The sequence below is a fragment of the Pelobates fuscus genome, chromosome 1 (assembly GCF_036172605.1).
Source record: "Pelobates fuscus isolate aPelFus1 chromosome 1, aPelFus1.pri, whole genome shotgun sequence".
Classification (NCBI taxonomy): Eukaryota; Metazoa; Chordata; class Amphibia; order Anura; family Pelobatidae; genus Pelobates; species Pelobates fuscus.
Window position 1 is genome coordinate 93,751,391 of NC_086317.1, and position 26,227 is coordinate 93,777,617.

At 39.9% G+C, this 26,227-nt stretch overlaps 1 protein-coding gene across 1 annotated transcript in view; it reads left to right on the top strand.

Annotated features, from left to right (window-relative positions):
• Nucleotides 1-26,227, top strand: part of RNF43 (ring finger protein 43) — a 65,958-nt gene that overhangs the window by 13,255 nt on the left and 26,476 nt on the right. The window contains exons 2-5 of the mRNA XM_063450070.1: nt 19,551-19,673; nt 23,173-23,247; nt 24,474-24,605; nt 24,717-24,818. Coding sequence (XP_063306140.1) covers nt 19,551-19,673; nt 23,173-23,247; nt 24,474-24,605; nt 24,717-24,818 — 432 coding nt within the window. The remainder of the gene's footprint in view (nt 1-19,550; nt 19,674-23,172; nt 23,248-24,473; nt 24,606-24,716; nt 24,819-26,227) is intronic.

Below are 26,227 nucleotides of genomic sequence, written 5' to 3' on the forward strand. Positions count from 1 at the left end.
AGTATGTTGTTCTGGTGTCCACAGCCTGTCCCTACAGAGAAAAAGCAGTGTTTATATATATTGCTGCCTAGGAACACCTGGCAGTCACTCAGATGGCCACTAGAGGTGCTTATCTCAGTGCTGCACAGTGTGTTCTGCATTGAGACAGTGAAAACTCCCCATAGAAATGCATTGATTTATTGCATCTCTCTGAGGGGATGCTGATTGGCACACATTCACAATAGCCTTCTCATGCTTTCTTATGAGGAAACATTGGATAGAATGAGATGATCAAGATTGATATCAGCCACGGAGGTGGGCCCAGCCATGGCAAAACCGTTGTGACGAGAGAGCCAAGGAGAGTAAAATACCTTTTCACTGCAATCTGGGTGGGCAGACACCTAAACAGCCACTCCAGGACTATAGTGTTACTTTAAATATCCAAATTGAACTATACAAGTAGTTGTTAAAGGAACAATATAATATTCTAATGCTAGAAATACAAACATGTATTTTTAACACTTTAGTACCCTAGTCAGTGTTTACTGCCACTCTGCTTCCTCTCTTCCCGTAAACAGTAAAAAAAAAAAGATGAGATTTACTAACATTTTGCAACCGCATGCTATTTCAGTGTGTTCCCAGCGTTTGGGATAGATGCATCATATCCATCGGAACCAGGAATCTGCCACAATAAACTGATTTCGTTGGCAGAACTGCCTTCCCACATGGAAGAGTCTACTAAAGGTGTTTTAATACTACTAATGTTAAATAGTACATGGGGGGTGGGGGTAGGAGAGAGAGAGCTGCTTCTCAATCAGCTAATCATCAGTTTGTTGTGTAAAACCAGTTGTGTTCTAGGCTGACAGATTGAGCTTGGAGTTGAATTTGAGCTTGAATTTGAGAAATGGCATCGAGGCATCCATGCTTTTGCCAATGATATTTTAAAGGGGCACACCAGGCAGTGTACAATACTTGAGCAATATACCGCTTTTAGTTGTCACTTACCGGTCTGTATTTTTATTGGTTTCCTTTCAATTCCTCCCAATCTTCAATGCCTGTGTTTACTGTGTGCACATGTGATCATAGTAGCTATACTGCATTGGGTTTCTTTACTAGTTTAGCAGTCACAACATGTTTTAATACTGAAAACCCTTTATAGTGTAGCTTTTGTCATATGTTTGTTTTGAGAATTAATTTACTTGTGCTACATACAGGCTTGCTTGGTGAGAGAGTTAACTTAAAAATGAGTAAAAACGTTCATGATGCTGTAGTAAATAGGATGAAGGAAGACCATACCTTCCAATTGTCCCTATGTCCGCGATCGCTTTAGAACTTTCCCCATAGGAAAGCCTGTATAATGCTTACCGATGAGGTTTTGGGTGACGCTGGATGTTCGCATTCATGGCATTAGGGCATCCAGCGTAAGTTAGGTGACCAAAAGTCGCTGAACGACCTGCAAGTCCCTCTAGTGGCTGTCTGGTAGACAGTCATAAGAGGTGGAGTTAACCCTGTCAAGTAATTATTGCAGTTTATTAAAAACTGCAATAATTACCTTTGCAAGGTTTAAGGAACATGGAACACTGCATCCAGATCACTTCAATGAGCTGAAATGGTCTGGGTGCCCATAGTGTCCCTTTAAGTGTAATATCTCCTAAGTATTCCATTTATTTGTCATGTCTTCTCTTGAATTCCAATCACAATTTTCAAGTTGGGGTAACATTGCATATTTGCCCTATTGTGCCCTCTTATTTCCAACTGTTATAAATTGTATATATTCTATTTTTATTACCAGTATTTAAAATGTTGATTTAGATTTTATAGAAAGCTAATACGAACAAACGAACGGCAAAAATGTTTTGAAATATTTTCAAAAGATAATGGGATCACCATTTTACACTTATTTTTTTATTTTATTTTTTTTTAAAGAAAATAACATTGGGAACAGAGTTACAGACATTCTTACAATTATCTGGATTACTTCTACAAGGTGAAAAGGTTTTTACTATACGACCATAAAACATACTTTTCCTGTACGTGTTAGTCCTTCCTATAGCACAGTAATGCCACTATTTGCACTTGTAAGTTGATAATGACTTCTACCAACAGCATAAACTATAAAGCAGACAATTGCTCTTAGATTAGAATACTCCCTTCTACTTCCATAATGACTCTTATCTCATTAACCTGTTTACCTAGTTCATTGCATACATTATACTTATCACTTGTTTAAGCTAATTACAAGCTTGCACAAGCAAACTGTGTGACCCATTAAGACATGGCTCCCTACACATTCCCATAAACAATTTTCATTGGATGACATTTTAGAGCTCCTACAATAGTGTATATTTACTGATGGCTGGAAGAACGTAACATGTTCTATAGTCACCCAAACCACTTCATCTCAATGAAGTAGTGTGGTTGCAGTGCCCCTCCCTGCCCTTTTAACCCTGCAATGTAAGACATTGCAGTTTTTTTTTGTTGTTTTTTTTGTTTGTGGAAACTACAATGTTTACGTTCTAGGGTTAAGCCAGGGATGGGGAACCTTCGGTCCTCCAGATGTTCTGCACTACTTTTCCCATAATGCTCTTACAGCCATGGCGATGGATAAAGGTAAGTAAAACCTTTTTAAAATAAAATAAAATAAATTATAATATTTTAATGCACAGGCTTGCAAGGGGGGTATGAGACCTGAAAAAGAGTAGAGACAGGGATACTATAGCATTAGGAATACAGCTTTTAAAATGTTGCCTATCTCACAGCCTTGCTGCAACACAGTGGCAGCTGGTGAAGTTTACTGATTGATGAGGCACTAGACTCAACCCCTGGAATTGGACATTGGTTCCTCCCCCCACTTGTTGGGCTCTGCTCACTTAACCACATGTGCTTATGGCATTAAGGGGGTCCAGTGGCAGAAAATGGCCTTATTACAATTAATCGTTTAACATCTATTCATTACTATAGACGGTTTTCTCATGAAAGTGGCCTACAAGAGGTGATGTTGGTTTCTACACGAAATACAGCGACCCTATCATGTGGTAAAATAATTTTCTAAAACTTGTTGAATAAGCCCCCATGAAGTTATTGCTTTCATTTTTTTTTTCTCCCAAATTCCAAGGCTGCTCTTGCTTTCTCCTGCAGTTTGACATTCGTAAATAGGATCAGTTGGTAAATGGAAACTGCTAGAAGCTGCAAGGCAGGACATGACCTTTCTGTGCTTTATCGCACTCCTGGTATAAAGGAGGAAAGGATAATATACTTCAGAGGCACCGCTCAATTTGCCTTCAAAACACGCCCTGGGAAGAACTTTTTTTTTTTTTTATTACTACTGAACAAAAGAAGTGGTTTTATAACAGAGCTACGTGCAGCTGCTGGCAGGAATGATAAAAGGGAGCGTGTGGGTTGGGGGAGTGAGGGAGACTTTAGATAAATCTCAATCCTCAGCAGGAACCTGCACAACTCTGTTCATTGAACTGTGTTCCAAGGTGAACAAATGCTGATCTGGATTGCAGAGAACAGGGCTGAATTCATGGGAAGGCATGTCAGGATATGTAGGAAGATGGAATTTTCTTCGTGTGTAAATATAAAATGGAGATAAACTTCATCAGGCTCCACTGAGTAGCAACAAAATAAAAATTACATTGTGCTCTTTTTATGTTATTTTTTCCCTCACTTAAAAAATAAATAAAAAAATGTATCTCTGGTTGTGTAAATGCAGTTAATATAAAATCTGTCGAACGATTTCTCTCTTGTTTGTGTAGCGCTAGAGATTGCACTTTTTGTGAAACATAGCTCATAACGGCAATAGTGGCAAGGTTTAACATCACTGTACTAGACTGATTTTTATGTAACCAATAGATACTTTCATTTTTATTTTTATATATTTTTAATCATTCAACTTTTATTGAAAAAAATTATTGAGGCGCACACACAAAGTGTGCAATTATTGTCCGTACACAATACAAAACAAAGCAAAATAAATAAATACAATGTTTGACAAATGCATGTAACCAAACAGGAATAGCGTATAGGAAATTAGAACAAGATTTAATTCGAAGACCAAATGGCCCACTTAACAGAGACCGATGTATGCAATATTACGATGTGAGGTATGTGACCACAAGAGGCAATATAGAACATGCGGTAGTATGCAGTCAGGGAGCCCAAGAGGACCACTAAGTGAATATGGAAAGTGAGCGAATAGAGGGGAGGGATGAAAACAGAAAAAAAATGAGAGAGAGAGAGAGACAGGAGGAGAAGCAAGATGTGGAGACTATACTTGAGTAGAACAAAGCTCTCCATTTGAGGGAAGTAAAGACTGTAGGCAGTGGGAATGGAGCCATCAATCAAAGTCACTGCTCCCCAGGAGGCCACATACCACTCCGCACCATTTTGACCAATGAACCTGTGTTAGTGTAATGGTGGTTGTTGGCTGCTCAAAGGATAAGCTAGTCATAAGAGCAAATTTCTTCCACCTAGAGAATCCAGTCCTCTGTCCAGTATCGAGCTCCCACATCTCCAACAATCTGGATGCACCGTTAAGTACATGTGAGCTAGTTTCTCTAGGATATACATCCATGAGTGACCGTATGACCAGTTTGCATCCTGCCTAATAGTAACAAGTACTAATGGAGGATTTGTATGTCAATAGGAAAACCCGTTCCCACTGAGTCTTTGATAAATTTTTGTGAAGGTCGAGATCCCATAGCTTAGTAAAGTAAGGGAGTGGGGGTCGTCTGAGGGTATTGGGAGTAATTGAAATAACTGAGAGATATAGTATTCCAAGGGATAAGTGTGAAGACAGGCAGAATTCCATAAAGGGGCGGAGATCTTAAGATCTCCCAATTTCCGTTCATAGATGAAACAAAATGTGACAATTGTATAGAAAGTAGTTCCGGAGTGTAGTAAAAAGCAAGGTGGGCAAAGAGTAATTCACAAAACTCCAGATTTTTTTTTTTTTCAAAATCAATCCAAATTGCAAAACATAAAGCGGCACTGTCATGGGCGAATCCCGTTTTTTGTTTTGTTTGTTTTTTAACCCCCCTCCCGCCTCCACTACATCCAATTGACCCTCTAGTCACCCCCAAATGCCCCTAAGGCCCCCCCTTTTTACCTATTTTTCATCTTTATTTTCTGCCTTGATCTATATTCAGGGCGCCGCCATCTTTGTGTGGGTAGGTGAAGTCCCTGTGGGACACGTCATCTGCCCACACTAGACAGACTGTGAGATTCCCGCACATGCCCAGTGAAACACCTGGACATGCGAACGGGAATTTCATCCATTCATTCATCAGAAAGCCGAATAAATTATGATTAGAAAAAATCAGACGAACAAACAAATACTGAATATCAGTGTTCGTTTGTTCGTTCAGTTTATTACAAGGAGGGAGCTACCTGCGCGCCCCCCATGTCACCCCCCTCATTCTATGGGGGTCAATATGACCCCCATAATTGCATAAGGGAGATTATTATTATTATTACTATACCGCGAGTAGGGGCATGTCCACTAAACAATGAGCAGCCTGTGGCTGCTCACTAAAAAAAAACACAAAAAAACCTTACTATGCAGCCCCCACCCCTGCACGGCGGGTCGGGGCCATAAAGATAATGAGGGGGGAGGACCTACTGTTCTCCCCCTCTGCCCCCACCCTTGAGCGGTGGGTGGGGGCCCTAAAGATGAGAGGGGAGGACCTACTGTCCTCCCCCGCCGGCCCCCACCACTGCGCGGTGGGTGGGGGCCATAAATCACAATGGGGGGGACCTACTGTCCTCTCCCCGCCCCCACCCGTGAGCTTTGGGTGGGGGCCATAAAAATGAGGAGGCGGGGACCTACTGTCCTCCCCCCCCGGCCCCCTCCCCTGCGCGGTGGGTGGGGGCCATAAATCACAATGGGGGGGACCTACTGTCCTCCCCCGGCCCCCTCCCCTGCGCGGTGGGTGGGGGCCATAAATCACAATGGGAGGGACCTACTGTCCTCCCCCCACCCGTGAGCGTTAGGTGGGGGCCATAAAAATAATGAGGGGGGGAACCTACTGTTCTCCCCCCCCGGCCCACACCCCTGGGCGGCAGGTGGGCACCCTAAAACAAACCTCCCCACCCCCCAATCAAAGGTGACTAGGGGTCCCCAAGCCTCTAGTCACCCACCCCGCACCCCAAAAAAAGATGCCCCCTACCTACCCCCCTCACCCTAAAAAATATTGAGGGGGGGAAAATACTGTCCTCCCCCCACCCCTGAGCGGTGGGTGGGGGCCCTAAATAAAAATTCCGCCCCCCCCCCCAATCAAGGTGACTATCAAGGTGACTAGGGGTCTTCATTTTTCAGCCCCAAAAAAGGCCAAATAAAAAAAATTAATCCATCTTCACCCATGGAGGGCTCCGCACAGACTGAGCTCTGCAGGGCGGGGGAAGGCTTGTAAAGCAACCCAAGCCACCCAATCAGAGTGCTCTGGGTCATTTTACACAGCGTGGGAAAGTTCTTTGGAATTTTCCCACGCTGTGTAAAATGACAAAGAGCACTCTGATTGGCTTTAACCAGCCAATCAGAGTGTTCTTAGCCTAATTGCGGGGCAAGGCTTTATAAGCCTTCCCCCGCCCTGCAGAGCTCAGTCTGTGCGGAGCCCTCCATGGGTGAAGATGGATTAATTTTTTTTAAGCGTCGGGTTTTTTCTTTTTCATCTGGAGTTTTTTTTTTTTTTTGGCGCTCGTGTTTATTTTATTTTAAATTCGACAGGTATGATTTGGCCTTTTTTGGGGCTGAAAAATGAAGATTTTAGAAAAAAGAAAACGTCAAATGGTAAGTTGAATTTTTCTTTACAGGTTAGTTATTTTATTCCCCCCTCACTATTTTCAGGGTGAGGGGGGTAGGTAGGGGATAGTTTTATTTGGGTGGGGTTGGGTGGGGGGGTGATTAGGAGCTTGGGACCCCTAGTCACCTTGATTGGGGGGGGGCAGGATTTTTATTTGGGCCCCCACCCACCGCTCAGCTGTGGGGGCTGTGGGGGGAGGACAGTAGGTCCCCCCCCCACCATTCTTATATAGGGCCCCCACCCACCGCTCAGGGGTGGGGGCCGGGGTGGAGGACAGTATGTCCCCCCCCTTATTGTTTTTTAGGGCCCCCACCCACCGCTCAGGGGTGGGAGCCAGAGGGGGAGGGCAGTAGGTCCCCCCCTTATTGTTTTTTAGGGCCCCCACCCACCGCTCAGGGGGGGAGGACAGTAGGACCCCCCATTGTGATTTATAGCCCCCACCGCGCAGGGGTGGGGGCAGGACAGTAGGTCCCCCCCATTGTAATTTATGGCCCCCACCCGTCGCACAGGGGTGGGGCCAATAGGTTTTTTTTTGTGTGTGTGCTCACTGCTTACTAGACATGCCCCACTCTCGGTATAGCGAGTAGGAGCATATTATTTACTAATACTTGGTAATCTTTACTTAGTATTAGTAAATTTGTCTGAAAGACCAATTTAGGTCTTTCAGCATTTTAGTAGATAGCTCCCTAATACCGTGGGAATTAGGGAGTTATCTACTAAGCGGCTGCAAGATGCAGCTACAGCAATGAATAGGATCGGAGTTTCATTCATTCATTCATTCATTCATTCTAATGAAATTCCGATCCGAACAAAGCCCCGAATTGCGTTCTACACGAATGGAGAAACTGTTAGACAGAACGCCGGCAAAACTGCCGAATTGCGTTCTAAGTGACAGGAAGCATCGTGGGAACAGGGAGGAAAGCTAAGGATCATGGGCAAATTGCTGTGACCACCGGAAACGAAGCACACTTTGCTCCTCCGCTGGTCACTGCGTAGGAAACCTCCAGAAGAGAAATAGTCCCTACTTTTTCTTAAGTTTTAAAGAAAACTATAGCAGATACGAAGAAAAGAACAGATCCCGAGAGAGGGAGAGAAGAGGAATCGATTGGGGAAAGGTAAGTTCGGCATGACAGTGCCGCTTTAAGAAAACTGAAAAAATTGCCATATTGTTACAATAGCAAAGTTAGATAATATTTCCAGATCGGTTATTGTTGCCACCATTTTTTTTCTTTCAGATTTAATTTTGTGAAAGTTCAGTTCAGTTCAATGCTCAAGGCTCTAGGCAGAGGCTCTAATATTTGTAATTTTAAATTCTTTTGTGTCAGGAGAAGAATTTAAAAAAAATAAGTTTATAGGAAAGGTACTTTTTAAACTCCAAATGTTGGTACCTGTGCTAGTCAGAATTCCTTCTGCAGGGAGCAGGGTTTAACGGCAGAATGGCACAACACCATTTTTTGAGTTCCTCTCTATTCTAAATCAAATCCACTCTTTTGAGTGGAAACACACTATTTTTATTTTTTTTTCACTCATGCTTTGATTGGCAATGGCTGCAGGAAGCTGAGAGAAATGCATTTCAAGGTCAGGGCCAAAATCTGATGCCGGTGTTCCGGGGCCTACGATACGGCCACCTTTGAGGAGATGCGCATCCAACAGAAGCGTGGAAAGGCTTTGATGTGTACTTGCATGAACCCACACCAAGCTGTGAAAAACAGGAGGAGAAATGTCAGAGGTCTGAGGAGCCTCAACCAGTCTTGGAAAAAGACAAGCAAGATATGGAACAAAGTTGACAGCATTGAGAAGCCTGCAATTCCCACTTGGATGACAAGGCTGCTGACGGAGACATGGTAACTGATTATCCCACAACCATAACAACTGTAGTTCAGCCTCAACTACCAAGCAGGATATCCACAATTTATTTGCAGACATTTGACAATGTTTGAAGTCGACAACACTTTGGTGAAGGTGGAGGTCCAGGCGGTTACTACCAGTGTTAAAGCCACGAAGAAGAACATAGTGGATATAGAGCAGAACCTGAACACTTTAGGGGAACTGGTACAGCGACTGAACACCCAACATTCTGATTAAGTGGATGAAAAAATGTCGTAGGTAGAATATTAAAATAAAGGGAGTTTCGGGCTCCATTATGGTTGCAGAATTGTCACGTTTTGATAGGGGATTAGTGGCTACACTGCTGCCTGCCAAACAAGCAAATCCATTTATCATTTATGGTGCCTATCCAAAGTCTCTCCATCCACCAGCTGCTGCTCACAGAGACATTATTCTACGCTGTCGCACACTTCAAGATAAAATAATTTTAATGGCAGCTCTCCAGAAGACCTACATCGTACAACCTTGCTTTAGTTGAAGTCAATGCAACCCATCACCAAGAAGCTTCGGGAGGCAGTTGTTGTCTATCGCTGGAATGCTTCCAGGTCAATTACAGTCTCTAAAAAGGGGAATTATATAAGGCTGCCATATACTCCGTGGTTTTCCATATGACGTCACATTACTCTTTTCCCATTTCTCCCCTGCTACCCACTCAGGGGCAATAATATGCCTTGAAGTTTACATTTAGGGGCATATATTTGCCAGCTTTCATACATTTATAGTCTTACCCCAAGATGTATTCGATAAATCAGTATTTTCCATAGTCAAGGAATCGTTTATGTTGCCTTATCACTAGTCTGTTATATAAATGTATATATATATGTGTGTGTGTGTGTATATCTTCAAGACAAGGATGTACATTTTATTCCTCATGCAAGTATGCATTTGTCTTGTTTATTGTGATGTACTAAATTACCTGCAAAAATAAAAATTATTAAAAAAACAAAACACAATCCTACTCCACGAGAATTAAAGTACATTCAAAAATGAAATGTAGGTTTATTCAGCCATTCAAACAGGCAGTTAACGTTTCTTAGATTTCATTTTAAGACAAGAAGATTGCCATGACGGACAAGTAGGTTGTGTTAACACTTTTTAGTCCCTTGAACAAGTCGATTTCATTCCTTTTTTTTTTTTTTTTTATCCACACTACAAAAATATATCAATACTGTATATCCAAAACTCCTACTTGTTATGTTGTACAATAACAGCTGACTTGGAGCTGCTGAGTTCTACTGGAATAATATTGTCTAACTCCGTGTAAGAATATTTGGAATTTTAGTGAACATTTGTTCCTCCCCCACTAGTACTCTGCCTTTTAACCCCTGATTACTGTAGTGTAGGTTTCTTTCCTCTATTTTTTAAACAAACAAAAACAAATACTTATCCTTTAGCAGCTAGCTATATAAAAAAAAATGGTATATATATTTTTTGTAGTAGAGAAGTTGTTAATTTTGAATCAAAATGATACATTTAACTTGTATACCTCTTGTTGGATTTAAAGCAATCCACAATTAAACACAAAAGATCCAAGTTATATGCGAATAGTTTAGTAGATTGGTCTTCTTCCACGTTGTGACTTTGGGGAGACTGCCCGGAAGTTGTATAAAGGGATTGTGATGATAATATGCCACTGGGATATATGTTTGACCTCGCTATGCAGCGCATAGAATTAACCCCCAAATTTTCTCTGGTTATCATTAACTCTGTGTCACAAGACAATGTGTTGGGTGTCTTGGGTTACCCCCTAAATTTTATACCAACACTTTGCACCGTTACTTATTTGGTAACGTGATAAGCACAGGTACATGCTAAAGAATTTTTGGATTCCGTAGAGTCAAACCATTTTAGAATGATTTGACAACTTACCTCGGTACCTTGTGTGTCTGCGCTGCATCCAGTCTCTGAGCTACGTCGGTCACAAACAGGACCTTGCTTTTAACTGGGAGCTATGGAACCCGCATAGCTCAGTGGAGCTGTCTCTGCGTGACTCGGGTAAGTTGTCAAAACATCCTAAAACTGTTTGACAGATTACTCTGCGAGGGCACCAGGATAATCTACTATAGCAAGCTGTAGTAGTTGTGGTGCTTTAATACGAAACCAGCTAAACATAAGAGACATACGAGAATATAGCAAGACAATGCAAATGTTCCATACAAAATAAAACCTGACTTAATAGAAATCCATAAAACCAGTCTAAGCGAAAACCTCTGACTTCAGAGTCCTTCAGATGTTGAAAACAAAAATCCAGATGGAATAACTGTGGTTGGCCCTCCCAATATATCACCAATGCCTCTGTTGTCTCTTTTGTCTTCTGAGTTGAGCACAGCCATAAAGTCATGTGAGAGGAACAGGTGTCTGGGTGCCCATTTTACAATGTCCTTTAATAAAACCTGCACGTTGTATGAAAATTTAGGATAACTTTGCGGCATTAACATTGTATGTGATACAAGAGTACTATTATTATTATCCTAAAAGTAGACATCTAAGAGCACAGTCACTAATTTAAAAACTGGAGTTGACCATCTTGGCATGTCTGCATTTAATTTGTAGCAGAACACTCTGCGGTGTTTCAATCCTATGTGTATCGTGCAGGGAAAACAGTTCGCAAAGTGGAAAATTGATGTGTACATTGCGCGTTCTGAATTAATTATATACCAGCATGTTTTTCTCTTTAACGTTGATAGATTCTGTCATGTACAGTATGTGATTAGACTCCCCCCTTCCCTTCCCCTCCAAGCCCGGAAGGGTTAAAGTGCATTGCGGATTCTGTGCATATTTCAATGATTGTAAAGCTGTGCATGGCGTGTGTGAATTTATCAGATGGCAATCTTCAATCCCTATTCTGTGATGTTTGGCAAGCCAGATCCCTGTCATAAATTTAACAACCTGGTTATGACTGTTCCAGCATACAGTTATGGATACTGAGATAAGGGAACTTGAAAAAGATTCTTAAAATCCCTCAAGGGTCAAATAGAGGTCACTCCCTTTTATATGTAACATTATACGGTAATATTATTTGTGATAAACAATTTAATATTTAATACATTTAAACGGAAAAAAAAAACGTTAAGTTTATTCAAAAATATTAAATTGAGGACATCTTTAAGGAACTGAGTTAGTTTATTCCTGATTCGAGCGGCCAGAGGAATGAATTTGGACTATATTCATGCATGTGCACAATTCTGTTCCTCCTGACTGGCAAAGCTTGTTCACTGAACTAGTTACCTCGAGATCAGGCCTGAGGCTAGGTGTTGTAGCAGTGATTCTAGGAGGAATGCTTTATAGAACGTTCAACGTCTGAACAGTGAAGCATGTCATGATTGGAAGCATTGACCCCTGAAATTTTTTATTTTTATTTTTTTTTTAAAGTAAAAGTTAACTTTCTTTAAATTGGCCTGTTTGCTAAACTGTGAGTTTTAGTACATTGAAAACAGTCTTAAAAAATATCAGAACAGCGGCTGGGTTGTTAAATATTTCCAACTGGCCAATGCTGGATTTGTTTCAAACTTGGCCGTACTGTTGCAAATGCTGTATCTCTTCATTAAACAAATCACTGCCTATTGCATAGGAAGGTTTTCCGTGGAACTTCCACTTAGGAAAGGGGTTCTTTTTGAGAGGGACCCAAATGCTGTACATTAGCAACTTATAGTTAAAGGGACACTCTAAGCACCAAAACCACAACATCTTAATGTGGTGCGCAGCTGCTGCAAATGTACAGAGGAAAAGCAATGCTTACATTTGTCAGAACACGCCTCCAGTGGCTGTCATACTGAAAAATACATACATTTAGAAAATTATAAAAGGGTTTATAATGTATGCATGTTTCAAGGAAACCTATAGTCCTGAAAGTAACTATGGGTTACTTTATAGTGATGTGAGTACGGTCTACCCATCTTTACTCAGTAAAGTTGATTAAAGTGAACATGTTAAAAATGTAAAAAGCTGTGCTAAATCCTGAGTCAAAAATCCCCGAAAAGGATACATCAACATGATTTGAAATAGTGTTGTGTAGCACGCATGTTCTGGAATCGTGTAATGCCATTTTAGCTCTTCTATGGTAAGGGTTATTGAGTGAAAGACCACGGGATAAGGAATTGCTTGCAAAGTAGAAAAATGTGATTGAAGATCATGTCCCCCCTCCCTGCCCCCCACCCCAGTTAACCGGATTAGTTAAACCTGACATAGTACTGTTCCAGTTTTACTTGCCCACCATGCATGGTGTAGGGGGGGGGGGGGGGGTGTATTTATATAAAAAATAAATTTAAATTAAAACTCAGATTTTTTTTTAAAGAGAGCTGACAGGGTGAGGATCCTCCCTAGGCTTTTGGGTTTGCGGCTGCCCATGATCCTCTTTTTTTATCAGCATGTTGGCTTCTGTGAGAATGTGGCACGGGTGTGTAAGAATTTGGGCTTCCTGCCAAGACACACACTGCCTGTAATCTTTAACTCTGCTCTGCAAAGAGTTCAAACAGCACTAAAAGGGCCGACAGTTAATAGTAGATGGAAAGAGAGGGAGGCCGGGCACTGCAGAGAGGGAGAGCTAAAATCTCAGCTCTATTTATTCATATATTTTTTTTCTTTTCTCCTTTCTGCCTGCAGTCTTTGTGTCCTTGTGTTTTTTTTTTTCATCCTTATTTTTCATGTTTCATATTTCATTTTTTTTCTTTCTTTCTCTGGTTTAAACAGAAGATAGGCCAACTGTGGAATATAGTGTTTTAGATTTTTTATTTCTTTTTGCTTGTGTGTCTATTTTTAGTTCTGGTGCAAACTGTTTGATCTTGGTTTTCTATTCTGTCGTAACTCAAGTAGTGCCACCCTGATTCTCCATTTTAAATGTTGATTTTCCAGTAGTGCATTAAAATTATATTCATTAAATAAAAAAGAGGAATGTACAAGGAATATGAGGAAGTATAGAATCTTTTTGTATCTGGGCAAAAGGCTTGGGTTGATGTCTGAAAAAAAAAAAGGTTCTACGGTAATGAGCAAATGTGTGCAAGGTAAAAGGGGGCCATAACATATTTAAACAGCATAAGTTGTTATGGTGCTTGGAGTGTCCCTTTAACATGATCTAGATATCTAAACTAAGTTAATGCTGTGTGTAGACCACATAAGCCCAGTTTCAGTAAACACTCATACTAGTTGACGATAGATAGTAGTAGTCTTCAAGCTGGCATCGATGACATGACCGCAAATATAAACAAATGAATGGAAACCACCATGTTTGTCGCCCCCAATGCCTATAATTTGGAACACCACAGAGTCCCAGTGTGTAGAATATGATTACTTCTGCTTATATGTAGGTTAGAAAGGGGACTTATAAAGTAGTTCACACATATGGCAAAGGCCCAATATTTCCGTGAAAATTTGAACAACCTATCAAACCCAAGAAACTTCTGGAAAGTCATAAATAGCATACAAACCCCCATAATCCACTCCCAATCCCCCACTGTCAAAAAGGACAACCAAACACTGCAACACCCCCTAGATGCAGCAAATGCCTTTAAGAATTATTTTGTTGGATGTGCTAAGATAACAAATTACACTCATTTCAGACCACAAATAAAGATCAGGCTCTGCCAAATCTTCAAAATCCTCATATAGAGAAATTCAATTTTAGACCTGTGCCTGTTAGTGTCGTTAATAAACATTTTAATTTTTTAAAAATAAAAAACCAGTGTGGACCAGATCTAATCCCCCTAATGTTGCTGAAGCTCAGTTCTTTGGAAGACTGCAAAAAATGTACCTATCCATAAAAGTGGTGACAATACTTTGGTATCTAACTATCACCAGATATCATTGCCCCCTGTATTGTCAAAAATCTTGGAAAAATGCGTCCACATGCAACTATGTGAATATTATCAACGATCAAATTATCTGACCCCTGATCAATCAGGCATTCGTCCAAATCACTTAACTTCGACTGCCCTCTTAAACATTTGCAATGACGTCCAAATTGGCATGGAACAAGGAGACTTAACTGGATCTATTTTCCTTGATTTTGCCAATGCCTTTGACACAGTAGGCCACGGCATTAAAAACTCAGGCGTTGGTGATCGTCCGCTAACCTGGTTTTGATCGTATGTTTCAGACAGATTGCAATATGTGGCCATTTCTGATAGTGCTTCCCTCCCTCTTGCAGTAACGTGTGGTGTTCCCCAAGGCTCCATACTCTGCCCCCTGCTATTCACATTATTTATAAATGATCTGCTTAACGTCTTTAAATCCTCAACTGTACACATGTATGCAGACGACACTGTAATCTACGCTAGTAAACCCAAGCTACTGCATCTTGAGGCTGTGCTCCAAAACCAATTCCCAGCGGTAGAAAAGTGGATAGCGGATAGCAAACTCTTCCTAAACACTGACAAAACCGTTACAATGATCTTTGGAACTGTATCTAAATTACGTAAACTACAAAATCAACAACTGTGTGTATCAGAACAAATTCAAATCGCACACTGACAGCAGTCTGCTCTTTTAAATTTGTAGGTATGTTGCTAAATCCCAATCTATCCTTTGACCTTCACATTGAAAAAAATCTCTTCAAAACTTTACCCAAAACCAGTGTGTGTGTGTGTGTGTGTATGTGTGTATATATATATATATGTGTGTGTGTGTGTGTGTGTGTGTGTGTGTGTGTGTATATATATATATAGTATATTGTGTTTTTGTAATATTGTATCCTATTGTAACAATGCAATGTTTTGTGGACAAAGACCCAGGACATACTTGAAAACGAGGAATCTCAATGTATCCATCCTGGTAAAATATTTTATAAATAAATAACACAAAGGTAATAAAAGATAACTATAATGTTTTAGAATAAGTGAACACCATACCTTAGAAGTAGATCTCAAAGGTGAAGGAAGGAAATGTAAATTCAGTGTGAATTTATTTTAATTGTGCAATAACCTTTACAAAAAAATAGTTTTATTGAACTCTTTTAAATGCCGCATACCTGGCTATTGCAGCTAAAAAGCACGTCGGTAGGACCAAGTGATGGTTCCTCTATATTGGCTTGCTACATCTAAACTTGTGATGATGCCAGAGCTGGCACTGCAAAGGACAAATCAAGCCGGGTGTCTGTTTGCCAGCTCAATGACTGGTTGGTGATATCATAAAATCTACAAAAAGCAGACTCCAATGAGCGGTTTTACCTCTTTTGGCACAGACCTCTTTCTTAACTCTTTTATGGCACTGCACCATATAATGTATCTGGCCAATGGACCACAATGAAACCGTTAAAGAGGACTGTCGTGCATTTTGGGGACCCCAGCCATACGAAAATCACTGCTGCGAGTGTACGTTATAGCCCACGCTTGTTTATTTTCCGTGCTCGGCTGTATGAAATTATGTATCCATTTGATGCACAAGCTGACATCGTTCCTTCTTTGCTAGCCATGTCCCATCATAGTCTCTCCCACATGGAGATCTGTGATTATATTTTAGACCTATGTACAGAGAAAGGATTGGGGGCACACCCGAGACCTGCATTTTGCATGAAAGGTGCTGCTGCAGTGACCAAACTACATACATGAAAAAAATAATTGCGGCGCACTCAGACTACAAAAAATACAACACGAAGAAGGCTTCTAAATTGCCTATCTAAGAATAAATATGGGGATTTAGTTCCACCATATGGCCATATGATGTTAAGCCCACCACTGCTTTCAAAGTACCCCAATGTTGGTGGGTCCTATGCTAAAATGTGGGGGACAAATTAAATAGTACTAGTGTTAAAAATAAAGTGTATTATTAAATCCTTGTAAGAGCAAAGTGAGTATACAAGAATAGAGTGATGAAAGCAATTAAAAACAGTGTTAAAGCTAAACAATTAAAGTGTTGGTGCTAGAATGAGTATACTCACTATTGCAGATGATATGTGTGTTGAATGGAGAAAATAATAAAAGTGACCTGACTATTGAAAACTCCTCCTATATATACACACCTGTGGCCACCTCTAAAGGGGCCTCTGAAGTTGGGGTGCCTGGGCAGGGTGCTTAACCCCAAAGGAATCTGGTCTGAATTCCAAATATACTGTGTACAGAGAAAGGATTGGGGGCACACCCGAGACCTGCATTTTGCATGAAAGGTGCTGCCGCAGTGACCAAACTACCTACATGAATAAAATATTTTTTTCATATATTTTAGACCTAGACTGAATGGGCCATTCTCAAATATAATTAAGGTTATAGGGTCAGGAACACAAACATGTATTCCTAAACCTATAGTGTTAAAAACACCATCTAGCCCTACTGGTCCCCCCCACCCCTTCTTTGCCCCCTAAATATAGTAACATTTTACTTGTATTCAAGTCTGCAGCTGCTGCCTCTGCCACTGAACTGTCTGCTGAACTAATCAGAAGTGATTCTTTGAGCCAATCACAATGATTTCCCATAGGATTGGCTAAGACTGTTAAGGAGGCAGATCGGGGCAGAGCCAATACAAATCAAACACAGCCGTGTCCAATCAGTACCTCCTCATAGAGATTAATTGACTCCATGCATTTCTGATCTCTGAGTAAGGTTCAGTGTCTGCATGCAGAGGGTGGAGACACTGAATGGCAGTACTGTGCATCTCTATTAGCCTCTAGTGGCCAGTTGAGTTATCCCTAGGCTGTAATGTAAATTCAGGCAAAAAGCCTGAATGGAATGATTCTACTCATGAGCACAAATACATTAAGCTGTAGTTATTCTGGTACCTATAGTGTCCCTGTAAAGATGTTTTTACTTTATATTAACAAAAAAAACATTGGCAAGCATACAGATTTTATTTTATATATTCACTGAATATATTAGTCTTTAATATTCCTACCAATAGTACTTTAGTGCACTGTCTCTAAATGGGTCTGTTCTTTTATCATTTGGCAAAACACCAAAATTATTTTTATTTTTTAATATAAATTACATTAACTTTAAAGTACAAGCTGAAATAATGTAACACACTTTTCTGTTTTGATCTCCCTGCCAGTTTTTTTTTCCTTCAATTAATAACACCTGCATTTGCTTCCTTCTATGAGGTTAAACAAATATGGAGACAATGCCAGCTGTTTGGTAACCATATGTTCCCTTGGCCATCGGGCGGGGAATCTAATTGTGGTGATTCACTAATCATGCTGGTGGAGAATTGATAATAGAAATGGTTGGCAAAGCTAGCTGAAATGGAAAAAATCTCTCCATTTTTATTTTTTGTGATTTGTTTTGGTCTAAAATGGCAATTCTTTGTCACTTATCCAATTTTCTCAGTTTAGTGAACAACTTAAGTGCTGTAATATCCTGTAACAAAGATTGCACTTGGAGGGTTACAAGCACCACAAATACTTTAGTACTTTAAAGTGGTTATGTGCAGCATTTCAATAAGAAACGCTGCACATGCAGAGATATTCGATTTTGCTGCCGGTGGTGTACCTCCACCTACTGCAGCACCATTAGCCTCCTAGAAGAAGTGCTCCAGGCTGCTAAATGTTAAAGGGAAACTGTAGGCACCCAGACCACTTAAGCTCATTGAAGTGGTCTGGGTGCAATGTCCCTTTTGCATTTAGTGCTGCAATGTATAACATTGCAGTTCCAGAGAAACTGCAGTATTTACACTGAAGCTCTAAGTCGGCCTCTAGTGGCGGTCTACCAAACAGCCACTAGAGGGCTTCCTGGATTGAAATGGACCTTTGGTCCGTAATCTGCATGAAGACATCCAGCGGCAGATTTATTTCCATAGGAAAGCATTGATTCAATGCTTTCCTATGGGTAGGTCTAATGCGTGTACGCGCAGCATTTGCAGCGCCTGCACATTAGCGTCTCCTTGTCGCAGAACGTAGGAGAGGGCGGAGTGTCAACCCAGCACAGAGGGAGATCAGCGCTGGGATAAGGTAAGTAAATAAATATTTACCCAGGTGGGAGAGGGAGCGAGGGAGGGGGGTAGCCATGGGGAGCGATAGTGCCAGGAATACAGCTTTTTATTCCTGGCACTATAGTATCCCTTTAAGTCTGAGAATATATCTCTTGTTAATATGCCTTGAATGCTAGCAAGATTTAGACCAATAGTAGCATACCCCACGTTCTTTTCAGCTACAAATCCTCCCTCAGCCATGCATCTGGGACTTCCCTACCCTTAATTGAGAGAGTGTGATGTCGCGGAAGGGGGATTGAGTTGTTCAGTTTTGGCGCAGGATCACAAGTGAAATTATTCTTTTATCTCTTTTTGTTTTAAATGGGGGGTCGGCAGTGCCAGCAATGTGACACCAACCATGAAACAGTGTTTGGTTAAAACACTAGTTTAGGTTCGAACAACCCTGTTTACTGGAAACTACAGCATGAAAATGTGTTCAGAATAAGAATGCATTACGTGCGGCTGGATTCACTTTTATCCTCAATGAACGGCATGAGCAAATATTTGGACAAAAGTCATAAAACTTCACTAATGATGTCTGCAGCTGAAGGGGTGGGTCTATGGTGCCAGACAATCCTCCTTTTCATTTTGTCAAACTGAGAGCTATATGGATTGCACCCATAGATTAGCAGTACCATATGGTGTTTGAAGTGTCCCTTTAACACTTGTGTTGGTATAACAATATTGTTTAATGTGATTATTGTTCTAATTGAGCTGACTGATGCTTGGTGGGATTTTAATGCATTGTTGAAGATAAGTTTTTGACATTATTATTTGCATTTACTGTATAGTGCAGAGATGTCTCATTAATGTCATTTCAATACTGTAAAAGTGTAAAGCATAATCTATAAAGAAAAGTAATGGCAAAAAAAACTTTCTGATCTTTGCCACGCTACCAGCGCTTATAAATAGAACGTTTACTTGTACAGGCAATGAAAATGTGACCTTGCCCTAATAGATCTGTGTGTTGTTGTTGTTTTTTTGTCTCTGCAGTTTCACCCACTCTCTTTATGTAATACCAGTGAGGACGATCAAGCAAAACCAGGATTCATCTCAATTGTCAAACTGGAGACCCCAGATCGAGACCCTCAGCCATGTTTATCACTGGCAAATAAGGTAATGTAAGGCCTTAGCTATGTTCACTAGTAAAGGGATATTCTAGAAATATTAGTGTACATTAGTGGCTGTAGTTGACTGTAATCTTCTTTCCACGCTAGAGGAATGCAGGAGAATTCTTTAAGTAGTAAAGAGAACAATAAGTCTGTTAGTTCTCGTCCAACACACAAACCTAAAGAAACTCTGTAGGGTTAGGAATACATATCTGTATTCCTAACGCTACAGTCCTGATGTGCTTCCTCCTTGGCTGATTTCATCTTGCGGTAGTGAATCATTGAATACAATGACCGTGGCTGACCGTGATGACTGTGCGCACACGCGAGTGATGTCACTGTATGTTATGATATGAGAGATAACAGCCCTGACTCTCCTACCCATTGGGCTTGGAGGCATAGCTTGAAGCATTCTAACTTTTAAAAAATATATAGATTTTTGTGGGATAGAACAGGAGGTACGAATGAGCCCTTGTTATGATGAAATTTATATAGTGCCTACAGCGTTCCTTTAAGGAACACTCTAATGGTAAAAATACATATATATGTATTTATAATGTTGATGTGCCAAATGTGACAGTTCTTGTAGTCCTGTACAGTGCGAAGTCGGAGGCAGTATACCCAGCCCCCTGTGTGAATTAATCTCTCTCTGGGTACTTTTGCATTAAGCCTTTGAACACACAGCTGGCAGTTAACCTCTAACCTTGCACCTGAAGCACTGGAATGTAATTTGGGGGAATTCAAAGGGACTCATCTGCTTCTGTCTTCTGTCATCTGTATGTGATGTATGCAAGCATGGATTTATGTATACAAATGTACAGGGCATTATTTGTGGACAAAGATTCATGTACATTTCAATATTAGGACAACAGCTGCAATACTCTATATAATAATAGCAATAGTAATGTCTCTTGTCATTTGTATTATGAATATACATTGCTGTTCAGAAGTTTTAGGCAGGTGTTCCAAAAATCAGTAAAGTAAGTGCTCTAAAGAATTGAAATGTCAATAGTTTATTTTATTTTTTATAAATTAACAAATTAACAAAATGAGTGAATCAAAGAAAAATAATAATTTAAATCAATATTTGGTGTGACCACCATTTTGCCTTCAAAACGGGAGACTAATCAATTCTTCTAGGTACTATTCCATAAGGTCAGGTGGTTTGTAGGCATAAAGTCAAGTGCTTGATTAAACAATTAAACCAAACAAGTGCCAGTGGCAATCAATTTAATATGTATGTTTTTTTGGGTTTTTGTTTTGGTCTTTTTCATAGAAACCGGTATACTTACAGGCTTTCATAGTATCTACATTCAGTCAGGCAAATTTTATCAATAGATCAATAAATAAAATGTCACAACAATCATTTATGGAAAACTGTGAAGTGTCAACAACATTGTCTTTAAGTGCTAGCTATCTGTCAAATGGGCATAGTATATGTATATGACGATTGGGGAATTGATCAATAACAAGGAAAGGGTTCCATTAGTTTCAGGTCTGGGATACTTCAGTGTTTATCGAGAAAGTCTTAATAGTCTTAAAAGGCCCCTTCTTGCTCGATGTATGCTGCCAGAGAATTTAGGAGTGCAGGTAGGGACGTTGTGGGAAAATTGGGCTAAGGTAACTGGGAAATTATATACAAGTATGAGAAGACAACTAAGGAATGATAAAAAGGTAAAGAAGAGGAGTCCTCTAGGGAATCATGGTTAGAAGAAAGTGAGTAGAAAGGAGGGCTAAAGGAAAGTTGGTAGTTTTGAGTGAGATGACGTTTTAAAAACATTAATGAATTTACACAGAAACAACTGTATAGGAGGACTAAAACTGTGTTAAAAACAGCCAAACTGCTAACAAGCTTAACTTGCTGAAGACCGTTTAATGTCAAAAGTTATATACCACAGCAAGACTGAGCACAGCAACAAGACACAGAAACGCCATGGCAGACAGTGGTTTCCAAAAGAAATTGGCAACATTGAGGATTGTAGATGGAATGGTTTGTTGGTGCAGGAGATGAAAGATTCGTCATGCTTGCTTCCCTTCACAATCTGAAGATGACCAGCAGCTCAGAATTGGCAGAAACCTGTAGGTGCCTGATAACCCACCTACTGCCTGGAGAAGTCTGGTCAGCAGTGATTTTCAAGGACATCATGTGGCCAGAAAGTCTTACTTTTAATGTGGAAACAAGGCCAAGCAATTAAACTATGCATGAAAACACAGGAATTGGGTTGCAGAAAAGCAATAGCAGGTGCTCTGAACTGATAAGTCAAAATTTGAAATATGCAGGTACCTTTCCATCATACAACACCAACATGATTGTCCCCAGATTTATTCTGAAGCATGACAATGACACTAAATGGCCAAAGTCATCAGCATAAAAAAAGAACATGGAGTAATGGTATGATCACATAACAGTGATCTCCACATCTGTCTGGGTTTACATGAAGAATAAGCAGCAACTGAGTCTGCCTAAATTCACAGAAGAATGGTGGTTAGTTCTCAAGGATTTATGGAATAACCTACCTGTTGAGTTCCTTAGAAAACTGAGTGCAAGTGTACCTAGAAGAATTGTTGCTGCTCTGAAGCCGAAGTGTTCACACTGTTAAATTAAAGTTTGAAATTTGAAAGCATTGTAACCTTACATTTTCTCACAGGCTTAAAAGATTTTGCACAGTAGTTTGTATGTAGATATAGATCAATATCAAACTAAATACAAACACTAAAGCTAGATTTAAAAATACATTTTAAAAAGCAATTTCTTTGTAGTTCCAGGCATCATCATGAATGATGGCATAGAAAATGTGTACCACACGCCAAAAGTGTTCACATGTAATGAATTGGTTGATTTTTCCAAGAATTTGCAATGTTGAAATGAACAAAACGATGCACCAATATACGAAGACACAGCAAACCTACAAGAAACAGAAGCTGTTGGTGTACATATATGAGTGTTTAATATTGTAGTTCTATACAGCTTCTGTTCCTTGTAGGTTTGCTGTATTTCTATAAATTTGTGCATTATCATGGTGTTTTGGGAGAGGGTAAGTGTTTAATATAGCCTCAGTATTTCTGATTAATTTATATATTGAATATGGACGTGTAAAATAGAAGTTACTCTGTCATGACCGATCGCTAAAAAGCAAAGACATAAAACATTACACATTGTGCAGGATAACTAATTGAGAAAGGGGATCGTGTAAAGATAAGTTGCAGTACAATTTGCCAGAATTGCCCTTAACGCATTGCTCAAGGGTTAAGAATAATTGGCGTTTAGACTTTTGTGCAAAACATGTTGTGATTATGAAAGCATCAATGGTAGTGAGGGCCCATTTACCCTACTTGCGGAAAAAGAAAATAACAGAACTATGTTTTGGGGTAAAAAACAAATTGTATATTGTTTAGCACATTTTCTTTTTATTGAGTGGCAAAATCAAACTTTAGATTTATTTAGTATTGCCAATACAACTTGCAAGTAATTTTATTATACTGTTTTCCTCTTTCTCGTTTCATAGGCTCGATTGGCAGGTGAGAGGGGAGCACATGCAATACTGTTTGATATTAGCAACGATCGAGATGCCAAGAACCAGGTACAGCCAATAACACAGAGTTCTGCATGTGTTTGTATAGACTCTTATCTTCCTGTCTACGGCACGCTCTTTTCCAACCTTGGAGACATTTGTGTTCCACACATGTGAAGTCAAAAAGTATTTTAGCACAGTTCTGCACAATTGTTCTGGTAAGAAGTATTTTTGCTAAAGGCCAAGTTTTATTTGGTTTACAACAGAGTACTGTGCCAAATAGCATACTTTGAGAACAATCTCCAAGCTGACTCCGTAAAGATAAGTTGCAGTTGGAGGGTGCAAAGAATTGATCAATGGTTCTCAGGATGGATCCCCTATTAAAGGAACACTCCACTGCCCAAATAAAATAAGTAACATGCATTATGCATTATGCATTTTTTATCTAAAACTAGCTTGCAAAAGCTGCATATCTCTTGTTTGAAGTCTTTATAACCCCACCTCTTCTAAACCGGCCCAGACTTTCTGTGGCTGCCCAATCACAGACTTTCCTATGCAGCTCAATGAGAATTTTTTGCAAGGCAGGTGCTCTGAGCAATTGCTTCCTCTGGAGTTTTGCTCCTCTGAGCTAACCAAACCAGGAAGTAACATGACCTGTTGACTGCTTGAAAGCCAGAGGGTGTAACAAGGTTAATTTATAAAAAATGTTTGGAGTGCTTTTGGTGCTTTCGAGTCTTTCTTTTGTCAGGGGAAAAAAAACCTTCACTATCTACACATGGGTCAATGGAATGTGTCCCTTCAGGTTACTTTGTGTCTCCTATACATCTAAGATGGAACAAGCGATGTTCTTTATGTATTTACATTTAAATCAGCAGGGCTTGAGAGGAGTCATTTGTTAATGTATAATTTATATGTGGAGATAGAGTGGTTACAGTTGGAGAGCACAAAATCGTTCTATGAGGCCCATACAAATTTTTATAACTGCGCAACTGTAGTTTTCTATTAAAAAATGTTATGTAATGTAGTAATTATATGGCATAAAAAGAGCCACATAATGAAGATGTCATGTAAAATAGCCCATAAACTAGAGTTTTAATGAACAGGGAAACCATTCATTACATTGTAGAGCTACTTGCCAAATCTTGGCAAATAAACATTTCCTGAAAATGTAATATTTTTGTCCATCATTTTGTGACGGGAGCATCAATAGACTATCTCTTTAACCTTGTTGTACTCTTGGAAGGCAATATCTTTGGAAAATATATTAAAACAAATTGTCCTTTTTCCTATTCCAGTTACAGCAGCCAGCTGGATTAAATCAACCTGTTGTTCTAATCTGGGGCAAGGATGCTGAGCAGTTGATGGATGTTGTGAACAAAAACAGGGAGGCCCATGTGAGGATTGAGGTTGCGGAGCAGCCCAAGTGGGTGAGGCAGGGTTTAAAAATCTACTTTATTGGTGGGAGAGAGGACCATTAAGGGTTTAGCTAATGATGGACAACTGAGCTGAGATTTGATGATTCCATTCTTACCTTACAGCTAGATCATGATGTCTGGATTCTGCTCACCGTGGTTGGGACAGTCTCGGTCATTGTGCTGTATTCCGTTGTCAGAGTCCGCTGCAAGCAAAGGCCACCGCAGGTAATTACCCCCCTTCTAAAATACAGTGTTTCTTTACTATTTTTACTTTTAGAGTTTGTAAATTTTTAGTCGTCTGACATAAAGGCAAAATAGATATAGAGAGGACAGTGTGTATGCTGTATACATCTAGAGTCATACTGGCAATGAGTCGTGAATGAATATTGTGTGAGTAGTACGGCAAATTTTAAGTGGGATAAAAATTTGTGAAGCATTCCCCTGTTCTCGGTCAAGGAAAATGTAACCTACAAAATTTTTTTGTATGTATACATTGCTTATGTTCTGCTTTATACAACAAAACATACATTAACTGGAAATTGTTTTGAGTCTCCTACTCAAGCATGCTTACATATTTAATCTATGTGTACCCACTAAAAGGAAGTGATAAATGATCACCTTTAATTTAGTGACACAGACGAGATTAAAACATTTTATTTTTTTTGTTTGTTTTAGAATTTGTGTTCACAATATATAGTGTAAACTATGAATGTAAAGGAGCATGCATCCTACTATGTGTGAGCTGCATTACTGTGGCTCTCCACTGTGGAATAATTTTCTGTATGGCCTGAATTCTAGAATACTTTAAGAGGCACATAGGGGTATGCAGCAGATTACATGAAAAATAAAATACAAAGTTAAATATTAGGTACATAATGCAATTTAAAAAAAAATAAAAATTATTTATTTATTTTTGCACTAATAACTAGGTGTATACATAAATAGTCTTAATATGTAACTGGCTAGCCCAAGCTCATACAATAGTGCCCAAAGAAACCGAAATGGGAGCAGGGAGGACAATTTGGCCCTGCATTGGGGTGTGTCTGGACACACCCAGCACATTCCTTGCTCATGCCTATGAACAGAGGCAAGAAAGTGGCCATTGTCCCAAAGCAGTGACCTGTAATGCATTTTTTCGAGGTTTAGTAATGTATTAAGCATAGAGTAGACTGCGGGCATGAGGTCTTGTGTGTTAATCACTGTGATGAGAGAAACACACTGGGGAGAGCAGTAAGGGACGGCTATATCTCACACAGGTACACTGCATGCAAGCAAGATCGAACATCTGTCACGGGAGATCTTTTTATCTCTCCTGACTGGATGGAAAACATTACCCGTGCCAACTACAATTTCTGGGCTGTCTTGGTTAGCAGGATTTGCTAAGCCCTGCCGTAAGGCACCTGATTGGTTTTCACAGTTCTTATAATTTGTTGGTAAAGTTTAGTCTGTGTCAACTTTTTTAAAATGTGCAGGCTAAGGAATTTCAAGATGGTTTCATAGGTGCTTAAAACTGCTTACAATCAGAGATGGATATAGTTTTAAGTGCTGCCTTGATATTTTGTTTGAAGACTTTAGGCAAAATATCCACATTTTCAAACAAGTAATGGGCATGTTCTAATCATTTTTCTATTATC